This window comes from Adiantum capillus-veneris, chromosome 23 (assembly GCF_014529385.1).
Source record: "Adiantum capillus-veneris isolate H3 chromosome 23, ASM1452938v2, whole genome shotgun sequence".
Classification (NCBI taxonomy): Eukaryota; Viridiplantae; Streptophyta; class Polypodiopsida; order Polypodiales; family Pteridaceae; genus Adiantum; species Adiantum capillus-veneris.
Window position 1 is genome coordinate 85,837,640 of NC_140953.1, and position 12,040 is coordinate 85,849,679.

The following is a 12,040-nucleotide window of genomic DNA, read 5'->3' on the forward strand; positions in this document are numbered from 1 at the left end:
AAGAAGAAACTAAAGGGAGAATGCCTAAGACTCTCGTGTAGTTTATCTATTACTCTAATGGTCTTCAATGTGTCAAATGAACAATAAATCTTATGAAACTTGAGATTAGGGGTCTCTATACAATGGGCAATAGGATCCTAACAACCAAACCTGTAAAAGTCATCGTTGGGCATGTAAGAAACTACGACCATTTCCATCTCTTACCCTCATTACAAATGACAAAAGAGGGGGCGTTTAGCTTCTTCTAGGGGCTACCCACCTCTGTCCATGCTTAGTTTCACTTAAAACACCATTAACAACTCACAATGAGAAAATAAACACACAAGGTGACCTAGAGTTAAAGCTGCTCATTGCGTCGTGTTGGGCATTCAAGCTCGCATTTAGTTAATGTGTCAAGCCCATGGAAAACTCCTCCTAAGGCATGCAAACAAATTCTACTTAGAAGCTTGCATGGAAAGTGCAACTCTATATATGTAATAGTTTTTTAATCAAATATATAGGGATTTAATTTTGTTGTGTCATGGCTTCTCTCTCTCTCTCTCTCTCTCTCTCTCTCTCTCTCTCTCTCTCTCTCTCTCTCTCTCTCTCTTATTCAGATTCACCTACTCTGCTTTGCACACTCTCCTAAGCCATGGAAAAGGAGAGGTGGCACCCACCATAGCCCTTTGTCCCTTTCAAGTGGTATAAAAGCGTTAGGGTTCAACCTCAAGGGCATGTGCTCGAAGAAGATTTGCGGACATTGTAGCTTGCAGATGAGAGAAGAGGATCATCAACAATCACAAACCTATGTTCTCTTGAACTAATGGCATCGCATTGCCCTGTGGAGCATTTTTCATCACAAACTACAACCTTAGTTCCCTTTCTACATCATGCTATCAATCAAACAATGCAAGCACAGATGATAATCTCATTGATTGTGAAGTTTTCATTGAAGCTTTACACAAGCATTCATACCCAAGGTTTTATATTTGTGTTTTTCTGACCCGTTCCTCTCTTGGCCGCCCCTATGGAAGAGGTGCTTCTCACCTTCGAAGCTAATCTTGTGTGCTGCATGGTAAATCAAGATCGAATGCACAAGTGGAGCAGCCATTCTTTATTGGCATTCAAAAAATATATACCAAATCGTTGTTCTCAAAAACATCCACTTCTACAAAACTTTGGTGCAAGTTCCAAGACCCATTCTCCATATCAAATGGAAGAGAAACTTGTTGAAAATTGTTTTTTCTTGTATGAAAACTTTGGTTGCAATGACGAAGATGCAAGATTTGGTTTGTGAATTTGACATTACGCACAAATGTTTTGGAGTCATGCTCAATGCAACCAAGCTCTATGGCTACCTACTTGATCCATACATGACAAATAACGTCAATGATAGGATTGATAGATATGGAATCTCTCTAGAGAATAGATGCCGCTTTTTGCTCAAAGTTTTTTTATTTGTTTAGTGTCATAAGTTGTATGGTCTATTATCATCATTCATTTTTTTCTATCAAAGCCTTCTTTTAGATTGTCATTTGTTAGTCACTGCCATGTCAAAAGTTGTATGGGCTATAGACACTTCTACACATACAAAGTGGTAAGAACTCCCCAAAATACCAATTTTTGTTCAAGTCCTATTCTGTTCTACTTTGCATGAGGTTATTGGGTACACCTTAAACCCAAGGTTTGCCAGTGAACCAAAAACTCCCTTTGTCTGTATCTTGAAGAAAGTATATAGCACTAGGTTATAGGTGTACCAAAGCCCTTGATTGTGAGAGAACCTAAAACTCACGGTTGATGAGTACACCAAAACTGCGAGGTATCATGAGAGTGGTTTATCTAGTTTGGTCTTGAGGAGGGGATTGTTGGGAATTCAAGCTCGGCTTCAGCTAATGTATGAATCTTGTGGGAAACTCCTCCTAAGGCATGCAGATAAAGTCTACTTCATTTATAAGTTTTCATGGAAAGTGAAACTCTATATATGTAATAGTTTTTTAATCAAATATATAGGGCGTTAATTTGGTTGTGTCGTAGCTTCTCTCTCTCTCTCTCTCTCTCTCTCTCTCTCTCTCTCTCTCTCTCTCTCTCTCTCTCTCTCTCTCTCTCTCTCTCTCTCTCTCTCTCTCTCTCTCTCTCTCTCTCTCTCTCTCTCTCTCTCTCTCTCTCTCTCTCTCTCTCTCTCTGTTATTCAACTTCACCTTCTCTACTATGCTCGCTCTCCTAAGCCATGGCAAAGGCAAGGTGGCACCCACCATAGCCCATTTTCCCTTTCACGTCACACACACACACACACACACACACACACACACTCAAGCACAACACACAAGACATGTACAAGATGCTAAGAGTGAGAGAAAGCAGTTTAGATATGGGAAAAAACAAGTAATTCATATCACAAGCTATGCAGGAAGCAGTTGACATGACGACTGTAGAGCTGGAGAAATTGTTAAATCTACTTGAGCAAGAATGCTCTATACCCCATCACAAGATTAGAAAATATGTATTTCATCAAAGTGAAGGGACACTAATCAATATGTGGGGTATGAAAGTGGTACTTGAAGCCACCAGTATTAGTTTTGATGCAAAAATTATCCAATAGGTAATAGATACCTTTAACTTAGATACTGGTACTACACATATCAATGGGAGACCAATGCAAGTAATAGTAGTAGCCCTATCCCATGTTTTGCACTTACCATTTTTAACCAAGGCAAAGCCCTCTTTATCTGAGGAAGTCAACAATTTTTTAAAGGAAGATAATCAAGCTAAGAAGAAAAGGAGAACTAGAGGCCAAGGTATGCTAGCCTCAGCTCCGAAATTCAAACCAACATACAAGTTTGTAGGGAAGGCTATCAACCCAAAGAACAACCCAACCTATGTCTCTAAGAAGATTTTCAACATGTTGCTAGCTAGAATTGAGAATCCCAAAGTTGTTATTAGTCTCATCACTTCTTTGGATAATAGTATGATGCAACAAATTGTAAAAGCGAAGACCTAGAATCTGCTCAAAGCATGGTATGCATGGAAATTTTTATATTGGGCTTCTTGTATTCCACCACACATCAATGCTACCATTGCTTGTGGAACAAAGCCCATGTAGAAGGCATTGAAGACACTAAGTCCAGTGAACAAGAGACACAAGAGGGTCAAGGAAAGGAACTGGATTTAGTTCCAATTGCTTCAAAAAGAACAAAAAAACAATCAGAAGCGTGAACCTCACAGCTAGAATCAAAGAAACTGAAAGTGTCAAATTTTTTAGAGCAATCAAAGCTAAGACAGATTAAGCAATGCATCAATTGATCTGAAGAATTCACAATTTGAAGTGGAGTAGACCAAGGGGAATTACCTAGTACTCCTTAAAGACTACTATAGATAAAGGTAAGAATCAAACTCTAGCCAATACTTTTGAGAAGGCTTTAATAATCCATACTCTTATTCAACATCCCGCATTGGATCTCCTACAAAGAGTTTACAAGAAACTTATCATGGGAAACTTGGTGATCAAGACTATTGAGAAACTCTTGGTGCCCTACTAGACTTCTCTCTTGGTATATGAAATTGATCAGAGTGAACGTAACACTGTTAAAAATGGTTGTGACCACAATTCATGCATGATGGAACACCATTGTGAACTCTATTGGCTAGATGATGGAGGAACAAGGTTCTCTTTTTACTTATGAATTCACTACTATGAGAGAAGAATTGGCACAGGACCAAACCCAGGTTTAGAAGTATAAAAAGGAAATGTTTCGCTTGAAGGATTTGATTTTGTGCTATGAGATTGATCAATAAAAGTATGAGCACATCATGTCTAGTCAGCAAAAGACCATAGACCAGTTAATCGCTCAACAGTCGTTGGTGCGAGAAGAAGAGAAAAAGGATGCACTCAATGCAAGTAAGGCATTAAGAGCTATACTAAATCAAAAGAAAGATTCCTTGAACACTCTCCAAGAAGTTCACAAAACTCTGAAAGGTCAATTTTGGACAAATACATATATCAATATTTGGTGGATATATTTGACCAAGATGGTAATCTAGCTCTAAATCTGGATGAAAAATCTGAGGAATATACAACCACATTGGTCAATCAAGCATTGATGGATGACCTAAAGACTCAAGAAGTTGATGATGAAGACAAGGAGCACGAGGGGGATGGGGAAGGTCCCAACAATAGAAAAGGTGATGATGATGATAGTCCACCCTCTCCTCCACCACCTAGTTCGGCAATGGGTGGTGGTCAACAAATTAACAATACACTACACACAAATGGGAAGGGTATAAAACCTATGGATAAGACTAAGAATCAAGAGGAGAAAACCTAGTCTGATCAGACCCACAATCAGACTTAGTAGGAGTCTAGAACGCAACAAACTTCTCAACAATTTCATCGATTAGCAAAAGGACCAGGTATTTTGATTGATTTAGATAGGGATAGTAATCTAGATTATTCTATTAAGTGTTTGAGCTTAAACAAGAGATTACGGAGGTAGAAGGAAAATCCATGAAATTTTAGATGATGAGGATGCATATTTAGATTTAAAATTATTTTAGATACTCTATGTGGGGGCCAAAAGGATGGTACAACAATGGCACAAAATAATCTATCATGAACAAAGACTACTTGCTGGTTACCTCCTCATCCCAACACCATTCAGTTGCTTGAGTGAATTCTAGAATATCTGCTTTCTGTTGATGATGTTGTAGTTAACCCCCAGCTAAAAAAATCTTCCACAAAGAGCTTGTAGAATTTTGCACTACAATTTGAGATAAGTTTTTGTGATTGACCAACATATAGTTGTATGAAGGATGTTAGGGTTGAGTTCAAAGCTATGCTAGTCAATCTACTAATTGCCAAGAATGTATTGGACCAAAAAGTTGGAATTTTGCTAGAAAACAATGTCAGTAGTAGAAGAGGACCCAAAGCCAAAATGAGCCTACTGCCGGTGCAACAAATCTCTATAAAGAGTCTCTTTCATCTTATTCAAACTTCTAGGAAGATGGTGCTCTAGTAAAAGCAACTTGTTATGAATTTTATTGAGTTTGTTCCTAATCCTGTGTAGGCTTTGCCGATGAAGGATGAAAAATTGCCAAAATTTTGTTCTGCTCTCTATCCTAAGTACAATGAACCAGATGTTGAACAAAAGTACTTAAAGATAGCTGACTAGTTAAGAGAGTGGTATGAGCACAATAAAGCAAATTGGTTTGCACGTGTTCTCAATGATGATAAACGAAGAAAGATTTATGACTCAATTGAAGGAATATTTGCAGTGCTTTAGAGGAAGGATGAATCAATGGTGGGATCAAATCCAACAGTTGATTTGATTGACTAATGAGCTCCTTCAATTGTCAATCGAAGCTTCTAAGATTCCAAATAAGGAGTTGTCAAATAAAATAGCCTCAACCACAACTCAGGAAGATGGTTGAGGTATTGTCTAAGGCACACATCAAGGAAAATCAGTCGTTTCTAGAATGATGAATCCATATTGCATCAGTATGCCACAAATTGGCTAGGTCCAAACTAACTAGGGAAAAGTATACCTTGTATGATGGTTATATCAAGATCTAGAATGCTCTAACACCATACAAAATGGAGATGATGGCTGATTGCTGGGAGAAGCTAGAACAGGAAGCTATCTTTTGGCTGATTCATAAGAATAACGCTGGCATGCTCAAGCTACGGGTCAACATCTGTCAATTTAGACTCCACCTCAAGAGATTCCAAAGCCCACAATGAAGAAAGCTCCAAGTAAGAGGAAACAATACCACTCTAGTGTGTGTATGGATATGCAAGCTAGTGCACAAGCATAGAACACCATTGCACAAGCATAGCCTTAGTAGGATAGTGGGTCCGGGGACCTCCAACCACTTCCGAGGATATAAGTCATTTTCAATAGCATACCTAGAATTTTGGAAACATTCCAAAATTCAAAGAAAAGGGGGAAGGAAATCTAGACATTGGAGTTATAGTCAGAGACCTAGTTTGGTACCTATAAATAGGCTCCGTACTCATTTTGCAGGATCATTGTTATTGTTACTCTAGGGTTTAGTTCTACTCTTGTACTCTTTGGAATTTTCTATGAGCGTTGCTCTAATGGTTGTACTTGATACCAATTTTAATCTCATTATTTGAATATACATTTGAGCATTCTCTTGCTTCTATTTCCAGTTCAATCATTGTCTAATCTTGTATTATCTGAAGTTTGTTGGCTTGATCTAATATAATTAACTCTAACACTCCAACCTAGAATAGCTGTCAAAATTGACCAGCTCATTCCAATGCAATTTTCTTTTATAAAATTGTACAACACAAGCCAAAACAACATGATGTAAGTAAGAAAAAAATAAATGAAATGGCTTAGATGCATTAGGTGGGTTAAGAATGGGTATAGTAATAAATAATTATTTAAGAGAGGAGAAAATGATAATTTGAGGCTCATCCCAAATAAAATTTTGATAAATCTTTAGAAGAATACTAACTGGTAAAATAATATGTGACATATCCTTGATGAAGTACCTACAATGTAGTGAGGCTCCAAGAAATCCCCTAAGCTGTCAAAAAAATGTTGGAAACTGGATATGCAAGAATAACATCTAGCTTTTGTGGATCCATTACAATTCTATTCTTACTAATAAAATGTCCAAGCAGAATGCCATAAGCTACCCCAAATGCATAGTTTTTTGCATTCAATGTTATGGGTTTTGCATGACACTTTTTAAATACATACTTGAAACTTTAATGCAGCTACAAGGTCCGTCCTTATAACATTGATATGACATTGGTCCATTGCACAACCCAAAATGCAGGACATGATATACATCAATCCTAAAAATGGTTGTAAAATTGATTTTAAGCTTGTCCTCCTCAGCTATGGCCATCTGATTATACCTCAAAAAACCATCCATGAATGCATAGGAAAAAGGGTAGTAGTCTTTCATTGTAGCTTTGTTCAGCCATTTACAATCGACACAAATATGAAGTTGCTTATTCTTTTTGGACACGACTACAATTGGACAAACCCACTCAATGTTATCAACCAACAAAATGAACCTAGCCTCTAAAAGCTTTTTAATCTCCATGTAAACCACCTCACAATAATTCTTAGGAAATCTCTGCTGATATGCTGATGAACAAGAGCGGCTCTCGACGTTCAGAGTATGTGGTACACAACAAGCTGAGGAAAGAAAGCCTTAAACTTAAAATAGTCATAGGAAAACATATTCTGATACTTCTTGCACAGTGCAATAATTTGATCCCTCGACTCAATTTCAAGGAAGCTCCAACTTGACAATCCTATCTGCCCCAATCTTCATATCTATAGTCTATCATGGGTAAGAAAGCTACTAAAACTAAAACTTCCTATTCATGTTCAAAATTGCTTGGTGATATTATTTTACATGGATACCCCCTCTGGTAGGGTGGTGGATACACCCTTGCTTGATAGACCTCTTAACTTTAAATGTTACCACATTCCTATCATTGAAGAGGGCAGAGCAGCTATCCTCCCCAAATGGGTGCACAATTGCACACATTTTGGGACCAAAGCCTAACACCTTCATAAACATTTGTAATGTAAGACCATGATATTCTGTCATAAGCCTTTTCCAAGTTAAGTTGAAAGAGGATGCAATTTTGGCTTGGTGAAATTAGCATTCTCAATGCTGATTATTGCAGCCAGAATGTTATCATAAATATATCTACCTTTGATGAATCCATGTTGATGGGGGGATATCTTTTTGTCTCATGTTAGAGTCATCCTAAGAGCAATAACCTTGGCAATAATCTTGTACGCTACTGTCATCATTAAAATTAACTTGTATGCTATTATCATCATTCAAATAGTTTGCCAATGTTTTAGTAGAGAGTAGCACACTAATTTAGTAATAGGGTTGATGAGTCCTTTCTTCAAGGATCCATCTATCCCTCTAATAACGCCTTGTTAGCTAGCTATGTTATTGAAATCTTAAGCTCCTCCCAAAAATCTTTGAAGAATTCTATTGTAAGTCCATCCCACTGAGTGTGACGTGACCCCGGGGAGGTCACTTAAGAAAAATGTAACCTATCACGTGAGTTCAACAGAAGGGTATTTAAAGTTCTTAAACTTACAAAAATATATATACAGAAGGATATTATTTTTTCAAATTTGAAAAAAACTTACAGATTTTAAAAGAAAATTATATTCCTAATAAAATTTACAAATAAGGGGTTTTTCAAACATGTCTTGAACGCACATGATATTGTAATTTTACACATAGTGAACCCCCCGAGGACGTGACATAGAAGAGAACAATAGATTGACAGAACAAAATTGATAAGAGTATACATAATAGATGGAATAGAATAGAGAATTTGAATTGACATATGATGATTACAAAAGGATCTTAGCTTGTATCATAACCTCTCTACCATCCCCAAGCTATCTCACTCTCAATCACACCTCACTCTCACTCCCAATCCCAACCTCACACACTCTCACACTCTCACAGTCCTAACCTTGATCGCACTTCCACTCACAATCACAATCAAAGAAACCTTCTCTCATGATAGAGGTTGTCTCCCAGAATAGCTAGCTGAAAAGTGGCTATTTTCGTAGTCGACTTTAGTCTTTTAGTAAAGCAAGATTCAAAAAACGATCAAACGATGGCATCCTGCACACAACCACAAAATGGCACTAAAAATATTCAATACATACAAATCTAAAAAAATAATAAACTTTTTTCAGTCCATATTTTTAGGCTATTTTCAACAACTCGTAGCTCTCAATAAGCTATGAGTCTGTCTGCACTTGTCTCACACTAATTTGTTTGTCTCATCATGCTCTTTGACCATAGAATGACCATAGAATGACGTTGAAAAGTCACATCCTTCTCAGATTCTCCAAAAATCAATCTACAACTTGGCAATTTCTACAAAAATATTGTAAAACATGCATTTCTTCCTTTTTCGTCCCCATGGCTTTTAACGCTGACAGTTTTCCAACATTCATTGTCAAAAATGGACCTATCAAAGGCTTTTGCTTCTACATGTAATACACTACATTGTACATTGCTAATAAGCAGAAGCAATCTTCGATCACTTGTGAGTAGTCTTTTGCATTTGGATTCATCTTATGGAAAGATTTATACTACGATCTATATGTATCTTTTGTTTTGTTTTGCTTCTTATAGCATCTATGAGGATGACTAGTTATCTAACACCTTTTCAACTTAATGATGGCCATTATTGAGGTGTTCACTACCCTATTGCTAGCTTGTCCTTTCCTCACCAATTGCAAATATTGAAAAGAATCTTGCAATTTTGATACATCCAGCCATCTGTTCTAAGAGGAGATTATATTTGAGTTGATTTTTCTACTGAAAAGGTGATAAATTATCTCATGCCATATTTGAGTTAGTGTATGCCAAAATTGTACAATTTGTCTGCTATGTAAACAATTATTGAGTTTTGTAGCTATGATCGCAATGGTTAAAATGTAGTGAGTGTGCTTGCTCTATTGTGCTCGTTTGTAATAAAAAATTTATATTTTGCTCACACCAATAATCTCACTCCACACTCATCAAAGGGAATCCTAGTAATTATGAAAGGGGCCGAATGTAATTTAAGTTATATCCTACATCTTCTCATCACTACATGACTAGGTTTTTTTTCTTTATCGATTGTTGGTAGTCTATGAAGTCATTTCTATTTTGTGGGTATATGTTGACTTTGTTCGAGATTGTCATAGATGATGAACTCAACATGCCAACTATCATAGATAACGAACTCAATGTGTGCATCTATATATGGTCTCGCGCGTCTACAATATAAGTGAAGGATCCCTACTTTTTGTATATGAGCCCTTGCGATATAAGTAAAACATTCATGCATATTGTTTTCAAACTTACTTGTATCTAAAATGTCAATAGTGTGAAGGTTTGTCAAAGATCAATATTGCTATAAGTCATGGTAGCCTTGATTAAGCTAACTTATAGAACATGTGTTTAAAAAGGGCCCATGCATGTATTGGTGGTACCAAAAGTTGTGTCTTGCAGAGTCCATTGGTAGCACTATACAAACCTCATTTTCATGTTTACACATGTGAAATAATCTAGAATGCTATAGATCAATGGACAATTTTTAATAGTAGACTTAGCTAAAAGTATAATGTCCAACAAGTTTTGTCATTGTCCATAAAAATTTCATTGATCCCCAACTTTTGTAAAGGATACCACCAAAAAGTACAAAAAGTGATACAACCAATATGTGCTTTCACTGTAAAGCATTTTGGGGGTTTTCAAGTATATGATTTCACGAAAAGAAATATACATTGCGGTATGCAATATGCACAATGGAGACCAATACGCGGTATAGAATTGGGAGCTACAAGAATTCAAGTTTAGAAGCCTATGTATCGAGCTCCTCCAAAATCAAAGCTTCAAATCTGAATTGCAAGTCATCACTATTGATATCAGTCTCGTCCGGGATCTGCAACAATGGACCACAAGATATTAGTTTTTGTGCTCAATTTTACAACTACCCATTACAACAAAGTAGCATAAAAAGACTTTTTATTCCATCGAGTGGGGAAAAAAGATCAAGCATTGCTTGCAAATTGCACTGAAAATGCGAGTGAGCATTGAAAATGCTAGGCCTACACAAGCCCTTCTATATTATTAGTACACACACAGGTGCATAAATCATAGTCAATTGAGAACTGAGAATTCGAGGATGCCAAACCTGAGCATGGATGTGATGAGAGCTTGTACTTGCCGTGGTCGACAGCGTGGCGTTGAGGACCTCAAAATCAATGTTCTGAAGTAAAAGCATGAAGGCTGGCCAGAAGCCAGGGCGCTTGGGGACGCTAATGGTTATGAAGGCATCCGAGTCGCAGAATTGCACGCACACGGAGGCCGACAGCATGGTGAGCTCATTGTGTGCGCAGAAGGGGTTGCTCTTGTGCTGATTTCCCATGTCGACGGAGGTTTTGTGAAGACGTAGAGGGCGAAAGACGGCTGCAGCGATCAACGGCAACTGGCGGAGCTTGTGGCTGTGTACTGATCTCTCTCTCTCTCTCTCTCAGTTTATAGATAGTTATTTGAGTTGGGCAGTTGAAGGGTGTGGTGGCAGTGCTGCTGTAAATGTTGGATTCTCGTTTAAATCTCCAGCTATGGATCAGAGAACCATAAAGCGCCCGGCTTCGCAGAACGGTTATGAGCTGGAAGTTGATAAGGGCAGATATAATGTGTGAGGGCGTACGCGCGCGTGTCTGCGTATGCATGTGTGTGTGTGTGTGTGTGTGTGTGTGAGAGAGAGAGAGAGAGAGAGAGAGAGACGGCGTGCTCGCAGACTCGAAGTTCGCATTCAAGAAAAGGAGGGCACGAGAGAATCACCTCTGAACATGCGCATTACGCCTTTGCCTTGGCGGTTTGCAAATTGCACGGGAAAGCGACGGAGGCCGACATTCCGCAACTTCTTTTATGGGCCGCTTTGGGTCAAGGACTGTTTCACACACCATCAAAGGTCTTCTGGCGGATGAAACAGATTATTATGGTGGGGGATTGTGTAAGTCCGGGTCTTTTGGTAGAGTTATTTTGAGAGGGTGGGGGTAGAGAAGCTCAAAGATTATGTGCACAGTAAGGTTAACCCCTACATAGTGTGAAATGCCTCTAATTCATGACAATGCTAATAGTTTTGGACTTTTCCTCTTATAGTCAGCCTTGTTGTAAAGATCGTGGATGATAAATGCAATGTTCACGATTTTAGTTTAGGTGATACTATTGTGGCATCACGTACCTTATCTTGTGAACTAAACAAGCTCAATTCTTATGACAAGTGGAAAACTTTTTAAATGTAGTTACACATTTTAAAGCAGCTATTTCAGATGCTAAAATATGGTATGCACATTTGGAGCATCTGAATTTTGCGAGTTCGATGTGTTTGCAAAAACATGAGATCGTTGCCTCACCGCTCCCTTTGGAGGCACCATCAAAGAATTTTTGTGAAGGATGTATTTTGGGGAAAATTCAGCATTCTAGGTTTTCAAGCGATGGTTCAGTGTCAGCTACTGGCAAGCTCTAAAGTTGC

The 12,040-nt window shown here is 38.0% G+C and overlaps 1 protein-coding gene across 1 annotated transcript; it reads right to left on the bottom strand.

Annotated features, from left to right (window-relative positions):
• Positions 1-10,118: 10,118 nt before the first annotated feature.
• Positions 10,119-11,802, bottom strand: LOC147428103 (uncharacterized). The gene is made up of 2 exons (XM_086497102.1): positions 10,694-11,802; positions 10,119-10,441 (listed from the first exon to the last, which is right to left on the bottom strand). Exons 1-2 carry the CDS (start codon positions 10,925-10,927, stop codon positions 10,361-10,363), a joined length of 315 nt encoding a protein of 104 aa, XP_086353228.1. The 5' UTR covers positions 10,928-11,802; the 3' UTR covers positions 10,119-10,360.
• Positions 11,803-12,040: the final 238 nt, after the last annotated feature.